At 36.2% G+C, this 26,586-nt stretch overlaps 1 protein-coding gene across 4 annotated transcripts in view; it reads left to right on the top strand.

Annotated features, from left to right (window-relative positions):
- The window catches only part of EXOC6B (exocyst complex component 6B), a 609,012-nt gene that overhangs the window by 273,309 nt on the left and 309,117 nt on the right, over nucleotides 1-26,586 (top strand). For all 4 annotated transcript variants that reach the window (XM_028116269.2, XM_088026464.1, XM_028116270.2 and 1 more), the window contains 3 exons: nucleotides 24,306-24,389; nucleotides 24,749-24,795; nucleotides 26,331-26,451. In XM_028116269.2, the coding sequence (XP_027972070.1) occupies nucleotides 24,306-24,389; nucleotides 24,749-24,795; nucleotides 26,331-26,451 (252 nt within the window). The remainder of the gene's footprint in view (nucleotides 1-24,305; nucleotides 24,390-24,748; nucleotides 24,796-26,330; nucleotides 26,452-26,586) is intronic.

The raw sequence follows: 26,586 nt of genomic DNA on the forward strand, positions 1-26,586 counted from the left end.
GGCTGTAGGGGCTTCTGTGACTTGGGGCCCCAGCAGGGAGCACTCCTGATGAGGAACAAAGCTATAGGCAACTTTCAGGGAGGGAAACAGCAAACAGACTTTCTGCTGTAGAGCTGCTTAAGCAGGAGGTGGAAGAATGGTTTTTAGCCAAGAGGCGTCCTATACATGCAGACGAGACCAGCTCCATAATGGGAAATATCATTCTGTCTTCTTTCTCTTTTTTCTTTTCTTCTACTTCTCCTCCTTTTTCTTTTTTGGTTGTTGTTGTTGTTACCTAGTGTTGACACATTTTTGCAGTGGGCTTGTTGGGGAAAAGCCCAGTCAGTCTGCAAATATTGTTTCTGCTATGTCTTGTACATTAAGGAGAGACAAAGAAGTATGAGGCTTATTATTACATTCAAGAAAAATTGATATAGATATGAGATGACTACCAATATATATGGAATTTTTTTAATTTGGCAAAGGGCAGCTCTAAAAAATCCCCAGCAAAGATCATACTTAATGAGCAAATTTTAGAAAGATTCCTAACAGATCAGGAAGAACACAAAGACAAATACTCAAAGATGCCTACCACCACCCATCGTGTTCATTATTCCTAAGGTCCTAGGCCAAGAAAAAAAGTAAAATGGAAAGAAGACAGATAGATTTTAAAAATTGTACAATAAGGCCTTTATTGTAAAAATTTCAAAATTCTGTTAGAGGACATTTAGAAAGTACTGGATAAATGAAGAGAGAGATACTCTTTGAATAGGATGTGTACACATTGTAAAATTGTCAATTTCTCCCTGATTTAATTTGTAAACTCAATGAAATTAAAGCAAATCCAATAGAAAGTTTGTGGTAACTTGGCAACTCTTCTTCTAATTCATCCAAAGTTGCTGTGTTGTAGAGGCTAGTGGCTTGCTGTGAAGACTTGAGGCCACATTGTGATGGCCTCATATCCCACAAGAAGCTCAACTGTATTTCCGTGAGAATACATTTATGAGGGTGTTGATTTTGGTATTGTTTCTGGTAGAAAATAGTAGAAGCAATCTAGGTAGTCATCACTGGGGGAACTGATGAGTAAAATCGGTGTTTACATATGATTAAATGTAATATGCAACATATACCAAGCTATTTTAAATGATGAACAATAGTTACATATAACAATATATAAAGGTTTCAGAAATATAGTGCTGGAGGATCAAAGTAAGAAACAATACAATTGATAACTCAATGTCAAGAAAAAAAAAGAAGATAGCAGGAGGGGAAGAATGAAGGGGAGTAAATTGGAGGGGGAGACGAATCATGAGAGGCGATGGACTCTGAAAAACAAACTGAGGGTTCTAGAGGGGAGGGGGGTGGGGGGATGGGTTAGCCTGGTGATGGGTATTAAAGAGGGCAGGTTCTGCGTGGAGCACTGGGTGTTATGCACAAACAATGAATCATGGAACACTACATCAAAAACTAGTGATGTAATGTATGGTGATTAACATAACAATAAAAAATTTAAAGATAACTCAATGTCATATAAATTAAACCCATAAAATACCATTATATATACTTACTTCAAAGGCACATCTTTATATAAATAAATATAAAATAGATATATAATAAATATAAATATAAAAGTTTCATTTAAATGACATGTCTTCTATATACTAGAGTGGGTGCCTGTGTTGATATGGGGAATGGGATCAGGAATGGGGCATAAAAGAAAATAAGAATGTGTAATACTACATACTTCAACAGTGTGCCTTGAACTAGGGTAGTGTTATAAAATCAAGTCTTTGCAAGCGAGGCCCTAATAAAATGCTCTAAACTGTTTCTACTTGAATGTGATGGTATCAGAGAAATCCCATTAGGGTTTGTCAAAGGGCTTCTGGAATTTCCTGTAGCACCACCTCTACCCTTAAAATCTAGGCAGAATTGTCACAAAACACAGGTGGAAGTTTTTATGTATTTCTTCTTTTTCTTTTGTGCTACTTGAAAACCTGTATTTCTTTTTAAGGCCATGGATGTGCATGGTCAGGCCACACAGAATAGAAAAGAATTTGATGCTTATAGCAAGAAGTATGTACACATCTAATATCCATAAAGTGAATTTTAGTCACCATACATTCTTTAAAGGCCACTCTTTCAAAGAAAAACAGTTGCATAAAAAAACTAAGTAATACTCTGTTCATTCAACAAATATTTATTGCACATATATTTTATTATATGTGGGTAGGTTTCAAACCAATTGGCATTCTAGACTCTGAAGAGGTGTATCAGGGGTTCATTGCTTAAAAAAAAAGAATTCCTCGCTGAAAGTCTCAGCACCTTTGTAAGCATGAGAGACACTGAGATGGTTCTTGTTCTTAAAGAGGGAAAGAGATGTCAATGATATGATTAGCAAGTGTTGTGTTTCATTTTAAGCTTTTCATCTGTGGTTAATGGGTGAAACACATTTCTTCATTAAAACAATCTTGATGGAAGTTTCCTGAAACCATATTAGGCTGTCTACCTCCCCTGAAGTTTAGTATGACTTAGTCTTAGAAGTTTGATTTGAGGGAGGGGAGAGTTTCAGAAGGAGACCTTCACCCATTCTTGGAAAAGGGGGAAAAAAAGCTACCTCTGTCAGGTTATGGAACTAGACAGAAAAAACCTGCATAGGGAAAGGGGGGTGTAATAAGGATAACCTGAGCTGGTATCGGATGAAGTTTTCTTGCTGTCAATGAACTTTGTAACTTTGGCTTTCAATTTGCTTACAGGGATAGGAAAATATACTCTTTTGAGAAAAATAAATGAGATAATAAAACTGTTTTTATAAAGCACATAGTAGTGCTTTGTAATAAATGTTTCTTCTTAAGCATGTATAAACTTGCCTCTTCTACCTCCTCAAATCTTTTTTTTTTTTAAGATTTTATTTATTTATTTGAGAGAGAGAGAGCACACAAGCAGGGGGAGGGGCAGAGGAAGAGGGAGAGAGAAGCAGATTCCCCACTGAGCAGGGAGCCCTAAGAGTCTGACCATGCAGGGTTCAATCCCAGGACCCTGGGATCTTGACCTGAGCTGAAGGCAGATGTTTAACCAACTGAGCCACCCAGGCGCCCTTATTTCTTCAAATCTTAAATCCAACCCCTACCTCATCAAGCCTCTTAGGTGAGGTTTATTTTTATGGAGTATGTAGTTAAAATTTGATCTTTAAAAGAAAATTTTACTATATTCTTAAAACCCAAAGCATAGATTATTTCAGTTTTCATTCTCTTTTTTCTATAATTAAAAATATTTGTTTCCTTGTGGCTTCTGTGAAATATCCTTTATGAAAATGGGAAGCACAGGCAATCCTGCTTAATTTTTTAGTACTATATTTATCTCCTCTTCAGATAGGTTTTGGAAGTACAAAAACAGAAAAGGATCAGACTAAAATCTTCATTAGAAGGAAGGGTAATTTTGTCTTTTTTCTCAGACAGTATTAGGTATAGCCCGAAGCTGTCCTATAGTCAACATACCAAACTGCTGAGTCCTTTCAAGTTTGGGGTTTTGTGTTTTTTTCCACAGCATTTTCACACACACTTCATCTTACTTGAGCCTCAAGATACCAGTATGACATAGGCAGATTTTGTAGTGAGCATCTTATATTGACGTGGTGGTTGAGGGCACTGAGGTTCAGCAAGATTAATTGATCTGCCTGATGGATCACAGAACTAGTGATTGGCCAAACTAGGAGCCAAGTCTGATTTTATGAGTTGTATTTGAAAACCCCATTTTACTTTCCTGTATCATTAATGTTTCAGTTGCAGGGGCAAGTGCTGTAAAGTAGGGAAAAGGACTTTTTCCATAACGATACATTCTGAAAGTATTTTGAAAAAGTAAATACGTCGGCATTGTTTTGCATTAATATCTGGTCTTTGAAGTTTAAGGATTAAGAACTGTTTATAAAATTTTTAATTAAGAAAGCAATGCTCTTGGTGGTTTCTGGAACAAAAATAAAGTATTTAAAAATAAGAGTGATGCCCTACCTTCCAATATTGGCAAAGACTTGGAAATCAGATATAAGGACCTGGAGAAAGTCACAGAAACCACATTGGTTTGGCTTAGAAAAATAACTGCAGTGGTGAGAGAAGATGGGCAAAATCTATTTCATAGTTTGCCCCTTAGATTGGGAGTGTTACCTTATGAGGAGCTCTAATAATGTGTTAGTGTCGTCATACCAGGTCTCATTAGGCCTGTCAGTGTTCTTTAACTGCTATGTAAAAGTTCAACCTTGCTGAGATCGCTCTCTATAGTTCATCCTAAAGGTTTATTTTTAATTAGAAATTACCCTGTGCCCCTTCCCTGTTTGTCCCTCTAGACGTGGCTTGGGAAAATCGGGAGGGGAGGGGCAGGTGCTAATACTGTTATTTTAAAAGGATCCCTGCCAATCCTAAGTTAGGCAGAGCCAAACTTATTCTGGACTAGTCTTTGGGTAGATCATCCTTCCTTGACTTGCCAAATAGCCCTTCATAATGCCAGGTTATTGTGCAGTTTGTTCCAGGATCAGATTTCATTTGGGCCCTCCCATTCAGCAAAGAGCAAAAATTTCCCCTCTTTCCAGGCATAGCTTTATTACCTTCTTAAGGGAGACCTTCAGATACTTGTCTATTTCAAAGGTCTTTTGTTAGAAGTTTCTACTGTCCAGGGTGCCTTCTGTTGCCTGAAAGCATACCACACAATTATTGTAGAGTTGCATACTTGACATTCACAGGGAGGGGTCATCACATAGCCAGCTATCTGGTCGGTAGTCTGGAGTGGTAGATGACAAGGTCAACAAAGTATTAGTTTTATGGTCATCTTACTGCTACCAGGACGGTGAGTTCCTTTTTAGGTGCCAGCACTGTTACTTCTAACCACTTCTATTCTCACCTGTCCACTTCAGAGAGAGCACTTTTTCCCCCCTCTCTTCTTGTGTTCTTTATCTTGGCATCTGGTAGTTTCTGTACCAATTATTCCACCATTGTCTGCTCTAGGCTCTTTCTGCAACTGAGCTGGTAAGATCAGTTAAAGGACACTGTAATGCCTTTGATAAAAGGGAACTAAGGAAATAACTTAATTTTCCCCCCCAAATGTCATTATTTCCTGTTTTGAAAAAATACAAAAATTTGAAGAAACCAAATTACAATTCTACCATAATATTGGTCTGCTTCTTTGCAGATGTTATTCTTTGAACATATTTGATATACTTTTTATAAAAATTTAATTGTACTGTGTGTTTCTTTATGATTTTGATTTGCTTCTCCACCCATTAACATATACCATATCACAAATATCTGTTCACGTCAAGTGTAGACCCAACATTATTGTCTTTATTTCCTCTGTATAAGTTTACTTATTCCAGTGTAGTTAGAATTAATCATGTAATGGTGATGATGATAGTTACCATTTATTGAATACTTATTATTACTGGGCATCATATTATGTGATTTGCATACATTGTTTTATTTAATTCTCATAGCAACCCTGACCAGTATATATATTAACATCCCTATTTTGCAGGCAAGGCAGTTGAGACTTAGAGAGAGTAAGTTGCTTAAGATCATGAAGTTAGGGGTAAGCCAGGGTTCTAACCCATACTATTAGAATCTGAATCCAAGTTCTTTCAACTGTGCATATTTTAGACATTTTTTTTAAAGATTTTATTTATTTATTTGACAGAGAGAGAGATAGGGAGAGCAGGAACACAAGCAGGGGGAGTGGGAGAGGGAGAAGCAGGCTTCCCACGGAGCAGGGAGCCCGATGCGGGCCTCGATCCCAGGACCCTGGGATCATGACCTGAGCTGAAGGCAGACACTTAACGACTGAGCCACCCAGGCGCCCCTATTTTAGACATTTTTTTCATCACTTATCTGATTATCGCTTTAGGTGAAATTATTAAAGGGCATACACATTTTAAGCTTCCTGATAACTCTCAGAAAAGTCATAACAATTTGCATTCCTTAACAAAAGAACATAGAAATGCAATCTTACCATATTTTCAGCAATATTAGGTGTTGTCTTCTTTCCTTTGCTAAATTGATAGGTAAAAAAAAAGGTACATTGTGAATTTCATTGCATTTTAAAAATCGCTATTAATTGTGGACATTTTTCTAATGTTTAGAAACCACTCATTCCTTTTTGTGTGTGCATGGAATGTTTATATTTTATTTATTCAGATAAGTAGTTTTTTTTTGTCTGATGTGTATCTGTAATATTTTCTTAGTATAGTATTTGCTTTTTAATTTTGTTTCTTTCATTTTGATTTGTAGAAATTTAAAAATTTTTTTGTAAATCAATCTTTTTTCCCTTTGTGTTTTTTTAAATTGCATATATTAAAATGTGTGCAAATTTTAAGTGTGTAACCTAATGGGTTTTAACATATGTATACACTTTTTTAAGTCTCACCCAGATCTGGAAATAGAACATTTCCATCTCCCAAGGAAGTATCTTCTTGCCCCTTTTTAGTCATTAGTAGCCTTCTCCCACAAAGTAAACTTTTCTGATTTCTGTCATCATAGATTAGTTTTGCCTGTTCTTGAACTTCATATACAGCTAATCATATAACATATTCTCTTTTGTGTCTAGCTAGTTTTCCTCAGCATAATGTTTTTGAGATTCATGAATGTTTCATGCATTGGTAGTTTGTTCCTTTTTATTGTGGGGTAGTTTTTCATTTTGTGGATATTGATGGACATTTGGGTTGTTTCTAGTTTGGGGCTTATAATGAATTAAGCTACTGTGACGTTCTTATACAAGTATTTTTTAATGGACCGGATGCTCTTTTCTCGAGAAAATATCTAGGACTAGAATATTCTAGTTATCTTTTTGTTACTGATTTCTACATTTCCACTGGAGTCAGATAATATACCCTGTAGATTTCAACACTTTGTAATCTGTGGAGATTTTCTTTATGGTCCAGCATATAGTGTAATTTGATAAAGGTTCAATGCTTATTTAAAAAGAATGTATATTCTGTCTTATCAGAGTATCTATAAAGTATGAGATTTTGATTTGCCAATACTTCTGATTTGGTTCTAAGAGTATGTAGAGAAAATATTTAAGATAATTATATTATATATGGAGAAGGGTAAAGACATAAAGGGAAGTATGGTTTCTATAGTTCCCTGGGACTGGTGAAATGACAATATCCGTAGCCAATGATAAGTTATGTATATGTAATGTAATATCTGGAATAACTATTAAAAATCTTGTACAAAGAGATATACTCCAAAACACTCTAGATTAAAAAAATGGAATTCTAAATAATATTCAGGTAATCTGCAGGAAGGCAGGAAAAAGAAAAAAAAACTGGAAACAAGGAAAACCAATATTAAAAAAAAAACTGAAATGACAGATATAAGCCCTAACATATAAATAATTGCACTGAATGTAAATTATCTAGCTACACCAATGAAAAGGCAGATTTTTGCAGAGTGGATTAAGAAATATGACCCAACTATCTTCGGTTTATAAGAAAATCACTTCAGATATATAGGCAGGCTGAGAGTAAAAAGGATGATCAGTAAAGGACATCAGCAAACATTGATTAAAAAAAAAGTGGAATTGGCAATATTAATATAAATGAAATAGACATTAGAACAAAAGAAATTACCACAGAGAAAGGTCCATTATGTCAAGAAGACCTTTAATCCTAGATGAGTGTGCCCCAAACAATAGATCTGCTAAATTGTGAAGCAGAAGCTATTAGAATTGAAAGGAGAAACAGACAGATTCACAATTAAAGTTGGGGACCTCAAACCAAACAATTGACAAGACAACTAGACTGAGAATCATCAAGGATATAGAACTCAGCAGCACCATCAACTGACATTTATAGAACACTGTAGACAAGGTGGCAGGATATACATTCTTTTCGAGTGTCCACAAAACATGTATTAAGTTAGACTGTATCCTGGACCACAAAATAAGCCTAAACAAAATTTGAAATCCTATACAGACTTCAGTGAAATCAGACTAGAAATCTGTAACAGAAATATAATAGGAAAGTCTCCAAACACTTTGAAACTTATTTAGTTTCAAAGTTGAAGGACTTCCTTCAAAGAGGAAGTCCAAAGGAAATAAAAATATATATTGAGCTGAATGAAAATGAAAATTTATGGGATGCAGCTAAAGCAGTGTTGGGAGGAAAATTTATAGCACTAACTTACATACAGTAGAAAAGAGGAAAAGTCTCAAACCAATAAAGTAAGTTCTCCCCTCAAAAACCTAGAAAAAGAAAGGCAAAACATAAACCCAAAGCAAGCAGAATAAAGGAAATAATAAGAGCAGAAATCAGTGCAGCTTTGAAAAGAAGAAAACAGTTGAGAAAAATCAATGCAAGTGCTTGCTTTTTCAAGAATTGATAAAATGGATGAATCTCTAGCAAGATTGATAAAGAGAAAAAGAAAGAAGAAACAGATTACCAATATCAGGAATAAAATAAGGGATAGCAAGGTTAATTGATATAGACACTACAGATATCAAAAGGATAATAAGGGAATATAGTGAACAGCTCTACACACATACATTTGAGGACTTATTAAACTGACCAATTCTTTGAAAAATGCAAACTGTCACAGTTCACCTAATATGAAATCGATAATTTGAATAGCCCTGTGACTATGAAGGAAATGGAGTTCATAATTTAAAAACTCCTGTCTTCAATCTCCAGCCAGGCCCAGGCAGTTTCACTGGAGAATTCTACAAAACAGTTATGGGAGAATTAACACCTAGTCAACATAGCCTCTTCTGTAATATAGAAGTAGAAGGAGCACTTTTCAATTCATCTGATGAAGCTTAGTAGTACTCAGGTGCCCAAACTAGACAAAGATAATATAAAAATTAAAAATACAGACTGATACCCCTTATGAATATAGTTGTAAAATTTCTTAACAAAATATTATTAAGCAGAATTTAGTATATATAAAAGGAGAAAAATGGCCAAGTAGAGTTTGTTTCAGGGTATGTAAAGCTGGTTTAATATTTAAAACTCAATCAATATAAATTACCACATTAACAGGCTAAAGAAGAAAATCACAATCATATCAACTGATGCAGAAAAAACATTTGACAAAATTCAAGCCCATTCATGATTCAAAACAAAAAAACTAACTAAACCTTTCTCAGATGATAAAGAACCTATGTAAAAACCCACAGTTACCTTTATAATAATGGTGAAAGACTGTTTTCCCCTTAAGATCAGGAACAAAGCAAGGATGTCTGTTTTCACCACTTATTCAACATAGTATTCTATGTTGAATAGACATTCTGGTCAGTGCAGTAAGACTGGGAAAGGCAATTAAGGGCATACAGATTAGAAAGGAAGAAATGTAACCATACCTATTTGTAAGTAACATGATTGTTTCTGATGAAAACCCCAAAGAATCAAGATAAGACCACCTAATACTAGTAAGTGGATATAGCAAGGTGGCAGATATAAGATATACAAAAATCAATTGTATTCCTATATACTAGAAATGAACATATAGATACCAGAATGAAAAATGCAATATAATTTAAAATATAAAGAAGATATGTTTAAGTGTAAATTTTTAAAAAATGTACAGAACTCATGTGCTTTGAAAACTACAAAATGCCAATGGGTAAAATCAACAAAGATGTAAAAAGTGGAAAGCCATAGTATGTTTATGGATTGGAAGACTCAACACAATAAAGATATTAATTTTTCCCAGGTTGATACACAGATTTAGTGAAATTCCTATCAAAATCCCAATAAAGGGGTGCTTAGGTGGCTCAGATGGTTAAGCGTCCGACTTTTGATTTCGGCTCAGGTTATGATCTCTGGGTTGTGAGATTGAGCCCCACGTCGGGCTCCATGCTGGGCATGGAGTCTGCTTAAGATTCTCTCTCTCCTGATCTCCCTTTGTCCCTGCCCCCCCCCCAAAAAAATCCCAATAAGATATTTGTTGATATGGACAAGATTATTCTAAAATTTGGAAAGGCAAAGGAACTAGAATAACTAAAACAATTTTGAAAATAATAAAAAAAGGGGGAAGAACTAATATACTCAGTTTTAAGACTTATTATATGGTTATGGTAATCAAGACTGTGGTGTTGGCAGAGGTGTAGGCAGATAGATCAATGGAATGGAGTAGAGAATTCAGAGGTAGGATAGACCCACCAAAGTATTGTAGAAGATGGCGAGAAAGCAATTCGACAATTGGTGCTGGAACAATTGGATGTCCACATTAAAAAAAAAAAAAGTGAACCTTGAGTTATTTCTTACATTTTATACAAAAACTAAGTCAAAATGGATCACGACTTAAATGTGAAATGCAAAACTAAAACTTTAAGAAAAAAAAATAGGAGAAAATCCTCAGAATGTAGGAGGAGGCAGAGTACTTCAACTTTACTCCAGAAGTGCTCAGCATAGAAGAAAAAACTTGATAAAATTGGACATCATCAAAATAGAACTCTTTGGCACTGCAAAATACCCTTTAGGAAGATGAAAAGACAAGGGACAGAGTGGGAGAAAATATCTGCAAACCATATCCAACAAAGGAGTAGTATCTAGAATATACAAAGGCTTTTTAAAACTCGACAATTTAAAACCAAACAAGCCAGTTAGAATATGGGCAAAAGACAGGAAGAAACAATTCACTGAGGCAGATATATAGATGGCAAATAAACACATGAAAAGATGCTCAACAGCATTAGTCATTAGAGGAATTCAAATTAAAGCCACAATGAGCCATCGCGGTACTCCTGTCAGAGTAGTGACGACACCAAATGGCAGCGAGGACGCTGGTGGGAATGTAAAATGTTATAGTCACTCTGGAAAACAGTTTGGCATTTTCTTAAAAAGCTAAACATGTAATTACCATATGACCCAGCAGTTGCCCTCCCGGGCATTTATCCCAGAGAAATGAAAATTTAGTTCAGGTATTTGCTGAACATGGAAGTTGATAGCAGCTTTTATAGAGTCCCAAACTGGAAGCAGCCCTAATGGCCTTCAGTAGGTGAATGGTTAAACCAACTCTGGTACATTTATACCTTCCCATGGAATATTACTCAGCAATATAAAGGAAAGAATTATTGATAGAGGCAACAACCTGGATGAATCTCCAGAGATTGATGCTGAGTGAAATGAGCTGATCTCAAAAGGCTACATACTGTAAAATTCCATGTATGTAACATTCTGAAAGTGACAAAATTATAGAAATGGAGAATAGATCAGTGCTTACCAAAAGTTAAGTAGGGGGTAGAGATGGAGGAAAGTGGATATGGCTATACAGAGGAGACTTTGAGGTATCCTTGTAATTTTGGGAATGTGGACCTTGACTGTGTCAATGTCAATATCCTAATTGTGATACAATGCTGTATGTTTACCATTGGAAGAAGTGGGTAAAAACACATAGGATCTGTCTCTATTATTTCTTCTAACTCTGTATAAATCTATAATTCTCCCATAACAAGTTTAATTTAGAAAATTGGCATTGAAGCAAATTTTATTCAACTTTTAGTTTCCTTTTTTCTCTTAATCTGTATTATTTTTTCCCCCAATATCAGCTTCATTTGTTTTTAGATACTCTATCTGTTTTTTCTGAACATCTGAAGTTCAATATGATATATTTCTGTATTCTTAGATTTTAAATTTGTTTCTTTACAGCATCTGTTAATGGGGAGGAAAGCATAGATTTATTTATACAAAATGTCCCCAATCCTCACTTAACTATATAAAGGGCTGTTTTTTTCTGGGTGTGTGGCAAATTTGATTTTGAAATGCAGAGAGCAGCCATGTGTCTTTAATAAAACAGCCATTACATACATTTATATATCATAAAAATAACGTGTATAGCTCTTTCAATTTATAAAGTACTTCGACTGAACCTCAGATTTTTTTGCTTCTCCTGGCATTGACTTCCTTTATGTACATGAGAAGTCACTTAAAAGCTGTATGCCTAGTTCTTTTTATATAAAATCTTACACCATACCTTCTGTTAGGCCAGTACTTCCATTGTGAGGACAATTAACGGCCTCTTCATTGTCTTCATCTCCATGAAAGGATGGTGTGTAACCACTGTGACATGATGGTATTATTTTCATTTACAGTTTTAGATGCCACATTTTCCTATTAGCTCTTTAGTAATTGTTCAGAGGCCCTATTCATTTTGGCAACATGACACAGATTAAGAGATTTGTCTGGGAAATTTTAAACTTCCAAATTATGCAGCACCTTAGCAGTTTAAAAGCTTGACAGGTGTGAGTTAGAAAAGACTTTCCTTAAAAATTGGCAAGTGTGAAATTGGGCAGTTGAATAGTATCTTTGGAACACTACCAACTTTGGGAATTGTTCTTTGGAGAAAATGCAGACAACCTCATTATCTCACTCTAATTAAAGGAATGACTCTCCTTGCTTGTCATGTGTAGGCACCCAATTCTCTAAGAATTTTTGGTGTCTCATTGTTGGGCAGTTAATTTGGTTTACTTCTTTGCTCACATATTCTTAACAGTCCCTGGTGTTAGAAAGGTACTGCTCAATAAAATGATGGGACTTGGGGGGATATAATTTAAATTATAGTGTTTTTTTAAAAAAATAGTAAAATAACTTGCATTTCAATTATTTTATGTTAGAAGCTTGTCACATATTAAAATTTACTTGCTAATTGTCTACCAATTGATTAAATCATAATATAATCTACAATTAGCACATTATGGTACACAGTTATATGCAGGTAATTTTAGTTAGCCCTAACAAAAAGGACACTTATCTTAAAAGTGAAATCCAAATCTTTTCCTGATCAATTATCTTAATCATGGAGGAAGTCTGGGTTTTTGTTCTAACCAGGTAGGTAGGTTGTAATTTTAAGCAGTTTAGTTTGCTAAGCATGATTAAGACACCGTTCCCTTTGAGGTTTACCCTTTCGCTTCTAAGGTACAACTGTTTATCATCTTGGGTCAAAGGTTATAAAAAGTAGTCATCAATTAAAGCTTTATTGGTTGTAATTGGTAATGCTATGAAAGGAGCCAGCCAAACTGAATCTGATAATAAAAGACTCTTTGTTAAAATATTTAATAAATTAACACTCTCTCTTGGAAGGGGGAAGCTAATTACAAAGCCCAAGATTGTTAATCATAATGTTTACTTTCTTCAAAAGCATAGACTCAACTACTCCATAATCATTAGACATCAGATTTCTTTCTTTCTCTTTTTTAAATCCTGCAGACTCTGTCATTCCCGGAGGGGATGTTCTTTTCTATGGCTCAGGCTTGGGATATGGCAGAAGGAGGAAATGCCAAGACAAACATAAGTTATAAGGGCCATCTTAAAAATAAACAGGACTCTGTTAGAACGTCACACTGCCTTTGCTCTCTTCAAAAAGGGTCAAAAGTTTATGTAGATTTATTTTGTAAGCTAATGAATGATATCAAGAATTCAGGCATTCAAAAAGTAATGTTTTTGTTTTGTTTTGTTTTGTAATAATAAATTATCTACCAGAGCTATTATTGTACCTCTGTATATAGTGGTGGGGGGGTTTTGAGGTGTTTTGACAATTTTGTGGCTTTTGAATTTTAGACATTTTCAAAGCCCTAATATACGTAAATGGGGCTGTGACACATACCACCTCTGCGACTCTTGAATGACCTTGCCATGGAAACTCTCTGAATGGGCTTTTACATCTGGGAATCGAATGTTTCTAGATTTAAGCAATAGGGGGCATCTTGGGTTTGTTCTTTACACATGTTTCTGTAGTCTGATCTTTAGGGCAGTTCTAATGAAAGAAAACCCTGCTTCGGGCCTGCTGTGCAAATTAGCCATATGGCGAAGTGTAATATCCCGCTGAACATCATTATGGGGCCCTATGAAAAGTGCTCCCCTTTTCACATGGAAGCAAATTAAAATGGCCCTTTCAGGTTTTTGGTTTTTTTAAAACTCTGAATAAACCTGTCTTCACTTGGATGCCGGGACAGTTGAAAGGGAGTTCTCCAGCTGCAGTCAGGGTGGTGAAATTACAGGCTTTGCCCAAGACCAAATGGAAATATTGCTTCCTGTAGGCAAAGCCGGAAGAACAATGGTGTGTGCTTCCCTCCTTCCATTTCCCTCCCTTGTTCTTTGTCTACTTGTCCTTTGCTGCTTCTTAATCCAATGGTTAATTTTCAGTTATTGTGATGGATGAGAAGGACTCAGCCCACTCTCTAGTAGACCCCATAGCATTCTCTACCAGGAAAGGCCCACTTGATGAAGAGCTGTTTTCCCAAATAATGGCACAGTAACTATTTAATGAAGATGGGTCTGTCCTCTTTTGTCTGTTGTTTAGACATATTGTCCATATGAAATAGTATTGTTCCACCATAAGTTTTACTTTTTCTTCCACAAAACTAGACTTGTAGATGCCACTAATGTTTGGCGGCATGGGGCTCAGTAATTGTATAAGTTCAGGGTGTCTGTGCCCGTGGTATACATCGTCACCTTTTATGAAGAAAAAGAAACCCACGGAAAGGTCTTTCATCTGGTCTTCCCTTTTCCCCTGGTCAAGAGTAAGGATCACATGATCCTGACTTATTTGATTACTGGTGTACATGTATAAACTGACAGCAGCTAAAATTTGGGTTTGAGCTTTGTTACCAATAAGTCTTACCACTTTTACAGACAAAAACAAAAAATCTCACTCATTTGCCTACACCGAGTGGCAATACTGTGTTTCCTGTGTTTATATCCAGACAAGTGCCTAGACACATGGGGAATTCAAAGTTATCACTTGTATTTCTATTTTTATTTTTAAACATTTATTGAAAGCCCATGTTAGTTCCAGCATTTGTATGATGACAATTTATAGCATGTGTTTGAAGAAAGAAAGTTGGCACAGTATTGTGCAATAAGAATGGATCATACTAACTTATGATGTTTGAGAAAAGATTTTTGAATGCAAAATGAAAAGAGTGAAAAAAGTATGCACAATATGATCCTATATAGGTGTGTGTATGTACATATGTGAGTATGTGAAATATCTATTTAGGATAGGAAAACGTCTGTCAGGGAGCACACCAAAAAGTAAATAGTAGTTCTCTCCAGGCGATGGGGTTATGAATGACTTTTATTTTCTTTCCTTGCCTTATCTTTATTGTCTGATTTTACTAAAAGTCACATATTCTACTTTTGTAGTTAATAATTTAAAAAGAGACAATATTAAAAAAGCAAAAGATAAAACAAACATAAAACAACCAAATAACTGTTTTCAGCATAGCTGAAGAGAAGTGGGTTATGTCCTAGTTAATTCCCAGTGCTAGGATTAATTAAGAAATTGGCAATGGCTTTTGGGGCATTTGACCATTAGCACCCTCCTCCAAGTTTATCATAGGATGTGATATAATATTTAAATTAAATACAAATTTATTTTTTTCATTTAAAGATTTTATTTATTTATTTGACAGAGAGAGACACAGTGAGAGAGGGAACACAAGCAGGGGGGAGTGGGAGAGGGAGAAGCAGGCTTCCTGCGGAGCAGGGAGCCCAATGTGGGGCTCGATCCCAGGACCCTGGGATCATGACCTGAGCCAAAGGCAGACAGACACTTAATGACTGAGCCACCCAGGCGCCCCTAAATTAAATACGAATTTAGAAAAGAAATCACCTAGTGAATTGAAGAAGAGGTCAGTAGAACTTGGGGAATATTTCTTTCTCTTGTTTTAGCACTAAGTAAAAATAGAATATGTTCTGTGATCATTTAGCTCTTTTTATGTAGTTGCTCTGCAAGTGAGTGAGAAGAAATTTGTTGTGGAGAATTTTTTATAATAATATAAACTCGTGTATTTCAGTTAAATTTCAGGTGGAATATATACACTTAACAGAAAAAAAAAATTAAGCAAAGTCTTACTTAGTTTCTAAGCTTTACTTCCACTAAAATTCCTTAGATGCATAAAAGTCTAAAAAATTACAACACCATTGTTAAGGAAGACTTATAATTAACATTACATTGTCTGAATTTGAATAAAATTTTCTCCAACATTAAGTCTGATTGAATGGATCCAGAAACCTAGTTGTTGAGTGATGTGTGTTTTGCTGCCATACACAGAGCAAACCTTAAAAGTCCAAAGATACTTTATGCTTTTTCACTCTGGGTCATCTGGTTTGAAAATACAGTCCCAAATTGATGAATATATTAGTTGTCTACCCCTGTACTATATAGATTCTCCTTTATAAGGCTGCCAGAGTGTGGGGTGAGGGGGAAAGTGGACCTTCGATGGCAGCCCAGTTTATCCGGTGCTAGAGAACACTCAATAGTGCTGCATAAGAGCACAGAGATAGGAAGGCTGTATTATTGTGGTTTTCATTCACTTAGGTTCAGAGAGTTAAACATTGGGAACTGTGTGGTAGGAGAACGTTCGGCCATATTTTATGTGAGCTTAGTAGGCCAGTTGCTTGCTAGACACTGGAATCGGTTTGTGGATTTACTATGAAACAGCTTTGGACCTGGGCACATCACAACCTGCTATGAATTGCTGCTTCCATAAAGGTATTAGATCTATAGCCAGATGGTTGGTGAATGAAGAGAAGCCTGGAAGAAAGTACTGGTCCAGAAAGAGCTCCTATTGTTCAAAACAGAGCAATTGAGAAAATGAAACAATACAAAACAAAATGTGAGATCTGCAAAAACATCTTGAATAAAATGGGACAAAGTACATCATCCTAAAAATTCAGAGGAAACATAATTCTAAGAATGATTTTCTACAGGAGCCAAAAGGAAATTTTAGGAAATTATTTGGCACGAAGTAGGCATAACTTCTATGAAACAAGAACAAAAATCTTTTTTTTTTTTTAAATTTTTTATTGTTATGTTAATCACCATATATTACATCATTAGTTTTTGGTGCAGTGTTCCATGATTCATTGTTTGTTCATAACACCCAGTGCTCCATGCAGAACGTGCCCTCCTCAATACCCATCACCAGGCTAACCCATCCCCCTACCCCCCTCCCCTCTAGAACCCTCAGTTTGTTTTTCAGAGTCCATCATCTCTCATGGTTCATCTCCCCCTCTGACATACTCCCCTTTTCTTCCTCTCCTGTTATCTTCTTCTTTTTCTTAAAATATGTTGCGTTATTTGTTTCAGAAGTACAGAACTGTGATTCAACAGTCTTGCACAATTCACAGCACTCACCGTAGCACATACCCTCCCCAATGTCTATCACCCAGCCACCCCATCCCTCCCACCCCCAACCACTCCAGTAACACTCAGTTTCTTTCCTGAGATTAAGAATTCCTCATATCAGTGAGGTCATGTGATACATGTCTTTCTCTGATTGACTTATTTCACTCAGCATAACACCCTCCAGTTCCATCCACGTCGTTGCAAATGGCAAGATCTCATTCCTTTTGATGGCTGCATAATATTCCATTGTGTATATATACCACATCTTCTTTATCCATTCATCTGTCGATGGGCATCTTGGCTCTTTCCACAGTTTGGCTGTGGTGGACATTGCTGCTATAAACATTGGGGTACACGTACCCCTTCGGGTCCCTACATTTGTATCTTTGTGGTAAACACCCAGTAGTGCAATTGCTGGATCGAACGGTAGCTCTAATTTCAACTGTTTGAGGAACCTCCATACTGTTTTCCAGAGTGGTTGCACCAGCTTGCATTCCCACCAACAGTGTAGGAGGGTTCCCCTTTCTCCACATCCCCGCCAACATCTGTCGTTCCCTGACTTGTTAATTTTAGCCATTCTGACGGGTGTGAGGTGGTATCTCATTGAGGTTTTGATTTGGATTTCCCTGATGCCGAGCGATGTTGAGCACTTCTTCATGTGCCTGTTGGCCATTTGGATGTCTTCTTTGGAGAAATGTCTAAGAACAAAAATCTTAAAAGAATAAATGGAGGTAGAACAACAGCAGGATGAGATGAATAGGAAAAATTACAAAGAAATGATTATTGCAATTTAGCAGGTAAAGAGTAAACATAAAAATGGAGCCTTGAAAGAAAATATTGATTAATATTTTTTAAATCCTTTTAATCATTTATTCAAACAAATGTATATTGAGTGCCATTTACACCAGGCATTGTTCTTGGGGAGCTTGCATGCTAATGAGAGGAGACAGACAATAAACAATAACATAATGTCAGATGGAGATTGTGCTATGCAAAGAATTAAAAGAGGGCTATGTGTTAGGCAAAACTTTCCTTTTCTTTGAAAAAGATTTTATTTATCTCAGAGAGAGGGAGAGAGCAAGCGCACCCGTGGGAGTCGGGGGAGGAGAGGAAGAGGGAAAGAATCCCATGCAGACTCCATGCTGAGTGCAGAATGCAGAGCCTGAGGTGGGTTGGGGGGACAACCTGGGGCTGGATCTCATAAACCTAAGATCATGACCCTAGCGGAAACCAAGAGTTGGCCGCTTAACCGACTGAGCCACCCAGGTGCCCCAGCAAAACTTTCCATTTTAAATTGAGTAGTGGAAAAATCTTCTCTAAGTAGGTGACATTTAAAGTTATATTTTAATTATAGGAAAGAGACATTTCCTAACTGTTGTCACTGAGGGTTTTTGTGCTAGGTCCTTTTGTACTTAAATTCTACAGATATTTCTTAGATTATCTCATTTTTTCCTAGGCTTAGATTACCATCTTTCTGCCAATCATTCTTTTTTTTAAATTTATTTATTTTTATTTATTTTGTTTTATTATGTTATGTTAATCACCATACATCATTAGTTTTTGATGTAGTGTTCCATGATTCATTGCTCGCGCACAACAATCAGTGCTCCATTCAATATGTGCACCCCCCAATACCCATCACCAGGCCAACCCATCCCCCCACCCCCCCTCCCCTCTAGAACCCTCAGTTTGTTTCTCAGAGTCTACAGTCTCTCATGGTTCATCTGCCAATGATTCTTGATTCTGAAAACTATTGTCTTTAGCTTAGCCCTTTCACCTGACCTGGACCCAAATATACCTGCTCCTGAACACTTAGCACTTAGAAGTCACAAACTAAACATGTTCGTTACAGAGGTCATTATCACCAGTCTCCTCATATACAATCAATTCTTGTTACTGATATATTTTATAAGATCACTGTAAACACTGAGTTAATGAATACTGAACCATTGCTGCTGGGGAAGTACGGGGTTACGTTACTGCGAACTTCTGCTTACAACATTTCATCAGCCAATCAATTCATAACCCTGTTTTGTGTGTATTTCTCTTTAAAGATACCTTATTTAATATATATTGTTGGCTCATTAACATCGAATTCATGGCCAGCAGCACTATAATTCATGCCCAAACAAAGCTTATCTAAATGTATTTTCTCTGTAAGGCACATCTTGTCTTCTTGTAAGTGTCAAGTCTTAGGAACACTAGACAGCACTTCAGTACTATGTGTGGGGGCCATTTTAAATAGAAAAATCAACAAGGAGCACAAAAATGCAAGACGTACAGGTAGCCAACGGGTACATGAAAAGATGCTCAACATCACTAATCATCAAGGAAATGCAAATCAGAACCACAATGAGATAATCACCTCACAGCTGTTAGAATGACTATTATCAAAAAGACAAGAAATAACAAGTGTTGGTGAGGATGTTGAGAAAGTGGAACCCTTGTTGCGTGTTGGTGGGAATGTAAATTGGTGTAAACACTATGGAAAACAGTGTGGAGGTTTCTCAAAAAATTACAAATCGAACTACTGTATGTTCCAGCAATTTCATTTCTGGGTATTTATTTGAAGGAAATGAAAACACTAACTGAAAAAGTATGTGCACTCCTATGTTCATTGTGGCATTATTTACAATAGCCAAGATAGAGAAACAGCCTAAGTGTTCATTGATGAATGGATAAAGAACATGTGGGATCTGTATATACAAAGGAGTATTATTCAACTATAAAAAAGAATGAAATCTTGCCATTTATGACAACATGGCTGGACCTTCAGGTCATTCTGCTCAGTGAAATATGCCAGACACAGACAAATACTCTATGATCTCACTTATATATGAGATCTAAACAAATAAACAAAAAACCCAACTGAACTCATAGAGAGATCGGTGGTTGCCAAAAGTGGGGGATGGTGGAGTTGGGTGAAGGTGATGAAAAGGAATAGTCTTTCAGTTACAAAATAAGTCCTGGGGATATAATATACAGTATGGTGACCATAGCTAATAATACTTTATTGGATAATTGAAGTTTTCTAAGAGAGTAGCTCTTAAAAGTTCTCAACCCAAGGGAAAAAAATTGTATGTGGTGATAGGTGTTAACTAGATTTATGGTGATGTTCATTTTGCAAGATATATATAAATATTAAAACATTATGTTGTACACCTGAAAATAATATAATGTCATATGTCAATTATATCTCAATTTTTAAAAAGCACAAAAATGCATAGAATGAGGCACTGGATGACTGTGAAAAGGATAATTGTTTCTAGTATGAGAACTGAAGAAAGGAGACGGAGGGTTGCCTTGTTTGACCTCAGCTGGGAACATGTGCATTGGGCGCTGCTCAAATTTTTCAACACTCTGTACTTATCTGAGTGTTGATTTTGAGGTTACAAATAAATTTTGGCAAGTAGGCACATTTGCAAATATGGAATCCATGAATAATAATCGACTATATATCCCTGCTCTTACGTTTTCTTTCTCATTAAATGACACCACTGTCAAACCAGTTATCCAGGTTAGAAACCTCACGTTAGCTTGCTGTCTTTTCTGTCCTTTACCACCAATGTCCAATCAATCATCAGCTTGTACCTCGTAAATATATGTCAGGTTCAGACTGATCCTTTTGTATCTAATGTTCCCTTTCTTCATTCTGCTCAGTACATTACAACTTACAAATGTCTAAAACTCTGATTGTCTCTAGAGTTGAAGTGCAAATATCTTAACAAAATTTATAAAGTCCTCTAGCCTTTACTTCTTGTCATTCCTTTCTCTTACATTCTGAAGGTTCCATCATGAAGAATTTCATTTCATGGGATGCATGAACCTCTATGTCTCTACAAGAACTATTTTTCCCTTTCTTTTTATGTGGTTTATTCTGACTCATTCTTCAACTATGAATATAAATGGCATTTTTTTTTTTTCTGGGAGGCTTTCTCTGACATTCCTCCTACCTACTACACACACACACACACACACACACACACACACACACACACACTCCAATCCATAGGATTCTGTGGTATTTTTTGTTCATTTAATTGCTAGTTTTCCACCATAGACTATAAATTCAGTGATGTTCTTTATTGTATGGTAAGCATTTTATGTACAAAAAGTGACTTGTTTTTCTGTGATGTTATGTGTGTTAATTAATTATTACAAAGCCTTTGGACCAGTGTAATACTAATGGCATAAAATGAAAACAACTTTTCACTGGTCTGTTATTTGTATCTATTTGCTTATACTTTCACTGGCTTTTGAGGTGGGTTTTTTAAAATTAATATTAATGATTAGAGGAGCTTGAAACTGAAGTGGCAAACTTTTATAGTTCATCTGTTGATCTGTTTGTGAAAAGACAGGCACCCGGCCGGACTGGTCAGGCATCTACTTTAAATTCTACCTGTAAGTATTGAGTTGACAAAAGTGGTAGAAGAAATAGAATACTCAGAGGTGAATTTATTTAGCAGCCACTAGGGAAAATCTAACTCATTTTTGTAAATAGAGAAGCCAGAATTACTAGATAAATTGGTCTTTTCTTGTGTTTTTATTTTATCGAATGAGTATTGAAAGGCAAAACTGTATCTAGTTTAGAACTAAGTAGAGGTCTATGATAGGTTTTTATCTAGAATTTCATCTTATATAATTTCTATCTTTTATAACAAATAATTAAATTATTATACAATGGTCTAATTTGAGAGAAGACTTTCCCTAAATTCTCAGCTAAGTGTATCTTGGCTCCAAAGCATGTTGAATGTGTAATGTCACACAAGAATAATAAAGGGCCTTTAGGGTTGTTAACTTTAAAATGAAAAGCCCTTAGTGTGTACAGAATGTAATTGACATTTAATAATACCACTATGCTGTGAAATGGTGACAAGTGGGGAATAACTTTAACAAACCAACAGGCAGTTTCCACTTCTTATTTCTTAAATAGAATCATTTGCTACCTCATTAACTTATGGACTAAGAAATAAGCAAGCCTTGAAATAACTGTCTTAATGTTTGATTTCATTTTATAGCAGGAAAAACTCAGGTGTCTACAGTTATAATCACGTTAGCATTTTAAAACCTTTGTTTTTAAGCTACACCAGGGGTCAACAAACCATGGCCCATGGCCACCCTGCTGCTTGCTTTGATGTGACCTGTGAACTCAAAATGGCTTTTACATTTTTAAACTGTTGAAAAATAAAAAAAGAATATTTCATGACAGATGAAAATTATATGAAATTCTAATTTCAGTTTCCACAAATAACGTTTTATTGGAACACAGCCACACTCACATGTGTACTGTCTGTGGCTCCTTTTGTATTTCAACAGCAGAGGTGAGTAGTGGCGACAGAGACCGTATAGCTCACCAATCCTGAAATATTTACTGTCCTGCCCTTTAGAGGAAACGTTTGCCAACCCCTGAGCTTATGCTATTGAGTTAGTGTGATTTAGTACCTTAAATCAGCTTCTCCGGTTTAGGGATCTAACAGATAAGTCATGTTGAATAGGATTCTTCAGACTTTTGGGAAGGTGAAGGAAACTCAACTTCAGTATTACATAGAGTTTACACTTTTTCGCATGGGCAAGGCTTTCATTTCCATCATTGATTTATTTCATCTCGTTTTTAAAACAATAAGCACATGCATAGCGGTGATTATTTATCAGACACTGTTCTAAAAGCTTTATAACTCATCTGAATCCTCATGACAATGATAGGGTGGCATCTCTACAGATGAGAACACCATAGCACATCTGTTAGTGAAAGCCGAATAGTTAAATGGTGGAAGGTAAATCAGTGAAAGTTATACAGCTGGTCATATGAGTTATACAGCTAGAAAGGAGCAGACTTGCGATTTGAATGAAATCATCATCATCCGGTTCCAAAATCAGTGCTCTTAACCACCGCGCATGCTGTCTCTCCATTTCTACTCTTATTTATTTAGAAAAGTCTTGGATTCGGAGTAGAATTTAGTCATGGGGGGGCATCATTTTTTTTAAAGATTTTATTTATTTGTTTGATGGAGAGAGAGCACAAGAAAGCGGAACAGCAGCAGAGGGAGAGGGAGATCAGGGCCCGATCCCAGGACTCTGGGATCATGTCCTGAGCTGAAGGCAGACATTTAACCGACTGAGCCACCCGGGTGCCCCGGGGCGGGGCGGGGGGGGGGGGAAGCATCATGTTTTAAAAGCTTTGAGTTCTATTAGTTTCCTAGGGCTGCTGTAACAAAGTATCGCAGGTTGGGTGCACAGCAGAAATTTATTGGGTCCCAGGTTTGGAGACTAGAAATCCAAAAGCAGGTGTCAGAAGGCCATCCTCCCTCTGAGACTCTGGGTGGCATCCTTCCTTGCCTCTCCCCAGCTTCTGGCGGTGGCCAGCAATCCTTGGTGTCCTTGGCTTGCAACTGCGTGATTCTGGGCTCTGCCAGTGTTGTCACAGAATATTCTCTCTGTGCGTCTATCTCTTTGTCTTTTCTTTTAAGGACACCAGTTATATCGGATTAAGGGTCGCCCTACTCTAGTGTGACTGCATCTTAATTTAAGTACATCTGCAGGGACCGTATTTCTAAATAAGATCCCATTATGACGTCCCAGGAAGGACATGAATTTTGAGAGGATGGGATTCAACCCAGTTACAAAGCTCATGAGCCAGCTCTTGTTCTCTGGAGCACCTTTCAATTTAAGAAACTGTGCGCCAAGAATTTCCAGGGCTTTGTTTCTTCTTTTTTGGTGTTAATCCTGTGCTTGATTATGTGCTAGCTGGGAAGACTGATGTATTGTTCTCCACTTCTGCCTCTTTCCTCCCTCCCCCTGGCCCTTTGCTCATGATTCATTTGGGACTGATTTTCATTCTGAACATTTTTCTTCTGGAATGTTCTGTGAGGTTTTTAAAGAACATTTGCTCAACTGCTCTTTTGAGAGTGTTGGTTTGTCTTCATTCTTGTGAATTTGTGATAGTTGATTCAGCAACCAGCTTTGGTGTGTTGGTGGTTGAGTTCTGGTAGTGTCCTGTTAAGAATCTTTTGTATCCATTCTTATGGGATTTGTAAGTAGGGTTCAATAAATGGTAATAGTTGTTTTTATTTTTTCTATGATTATTATCATTGTCAAAATAGCAGATTTTGAGAAATGTGGGGTTGCCTCACTTCCAGACCTGGAAGCTTCTCTTTTCCCACAAAATAGTAGAATAATTGGTCAGATTGCGTCAACCCATTTCCTTTTGTTTATTTACAGGGTGCCCGGGAAACATTTGAGAATTATTACCGAAAACAGAGGCGAAAACAGGCCCGTTTGGTGCTCCAGCCTCCATCTAACATGGTAGGATCACCAACTTAACTTTTCTCAAATTTTCACTTTTCTTCTCTGGCAGCTGTTCATTATTTTGCATATGTACTATTTTTTTTTTTTTAAACTGTCGCTCTGAGATCATTTTTGGTGGATGTGACAGTAAGAAAATAGCAACTAACATCTATTGATTGCTATGTGTCAGGCATTGTTTTAGGTACTAGGATGAATGATCTCAGTTCATCCCCTCATTATAACCCTATAAGGTAGGGTACTATTGTTATATTCACCTGAGTCTTGGTAACTGAGCCTTAAGAAATTAAGTAACTGATTTTAACTTTGTCTTAATGTATCAAAATAGAATAACTTTTTTCTTCTTTGCTTTGTTGCAGCATGAAACTTTAGATGGCTACAGGAAGTATTTTAATCAAATTGTAGGGTAGGTATATATATGTGTGTGTATGTATTTAAATTTATACACTTTTAATACCTAGACTCGTGAGACTTGGAAAAATAAGTTTTCCTTGGGAGATTTTTTTTCTCTTTTTCTTTTAAATTCTTAAGATTTATTTTTGACTTTCTGATAATTTTAAAGGAATGTCTTATTGGTTTTAGCATTATATTGTTGGAGAGTAGTTTTGGTGGATAAAGGGAGAAAAACTTTGAATTGTACTTTTATTACACCTGATGTTTTGTTTCTCTATTCTTGGTAAGAGGGAACCAAATAATCAGCAAAAGTTGGCAAACTTTTTCTAAAAGGGCCAGATAGTAAAGTATTTTAGGCTTCGCAGGCCCTACGGTTTCTGTCACAACTATTCAGTTCTGTTGTTGCAGTGTGAAAGTGGCTATAGACAATACAGCAATGAGTGAACGTGGCTGTGTTCCAATAAAAGAATATTTATAAAAACAGGCAGTGGGCCAGATTTGTCCCATGGGCTATATAGTTTGCCACCATCATCTAGAGTATACATACTAATATGGAATTGCATTTGCCAAATAAACACCCCAAATATAGGCAGCTTATTCTAATTGCAAAATAATGACTTTGCAGTTAAAAGAAAGGGAAATAAGTTGGATTGTTCTGTGAAATTTTCTTTTTTATTTCAGATTTAGATTTTTCAATGTAACTGATAGTTTTGATTAAAATATATCATGAGAATTCCTTATTTAAAGAATTATTTAGTATGAACATCTAGCCAAGGGAGCTAAAGATACATTGTAAATGCACAACAATAAAGCTACAACAGAGTGTTAAAAAATAAGTTTGCATTTTCTTGACCTTTGTAAGATACCTTTTCTACCCTGTAATGAGGAAATCCATATAAAGGGAATCATTTTGATATTTTGTATGTTGGGCTTTTACAAAAATGTGTATTTTAGCTTTCATTATCTCTTTAAAATCAGTTATTTTTTTTTAAATGTCTTAATGGCCTGGTATTTTTAATATAGTAAAATTAACCTCCCTTACCTGTAACCATTTTCTTCCCTTTTAAATTGCTGATCAGTATGGTTAACATTTTTTTTTTTTTGACTTAAACAATGGAAATTTATTTTCTCAAGTTCTGGAGGCTAGAAGTCCAAGATCAGGATGTCAGCAGGTTTGGTTTTCTGAGGCCTCTCTTACTGGCTTGCAGGCGGCCGCTTTCTCACTCTATCCTCTGCTTCCTTTTTTTTTTTTTTTAAATTTTATTTTATTATGTTATGTTAATCACCATACATTACATCATTAGTTTTTGATGTAGTGTGGTTCACATTTAATAGAAACGTGACTCTTAATTTCTGTAAAGTGATCGGACAAAATTCTAAGTCCTAGGAATGTGATTTTCTTGTGTATGACACCAAGTAGCTTTCTTTAAGAAAAAAATGACTGTTAACTCTGAATTTGATGGCAGCTCTTAATGTTTGTCAGACCCTGGAGATAGTCGTCAAACTGTAATTTCTGACAACTGTACTTTCTTTTTTCCTCCATCTTAGCTTTTTTGTGGTTGAAGATCACATTTTACATACAACCCAGGGCTTAGTAAATAGAGCCTACATTGATGAACTCTGGGAAATGGCACTTTCAAAAACCATTGCGGCACTCCGAACCCACTCGGTATGTAAGAAGCCCCCGCGAGAAGTTCTCATTTATTGCTGATTATCTATATACTGGTCAGTGTTGTCCTGCATTAAAAGTATGTATTGTGTGGAATCACCTACTTGGAGCTCTCTCTTTCAAAGACATATGGAA

The sequence above is a fragment of the Eumetopias jubatus genome, unplaced genomic scaffold (genome assembly GCF_037043125.1).
Source record: "Eumetopias jubatus isolate StellerSeaLion01/CBP00866 unplaced genomic scaffold, mEumJub1_p1.0 scaffold_9, whole genome shotgun sequence".
NCBI classification, from domain to species: Eukaryota; Metazoa; Chordata; class Mammalia; order Carnivora; family Otariidae; genus Eumetopias; species Eumetopias jubatus.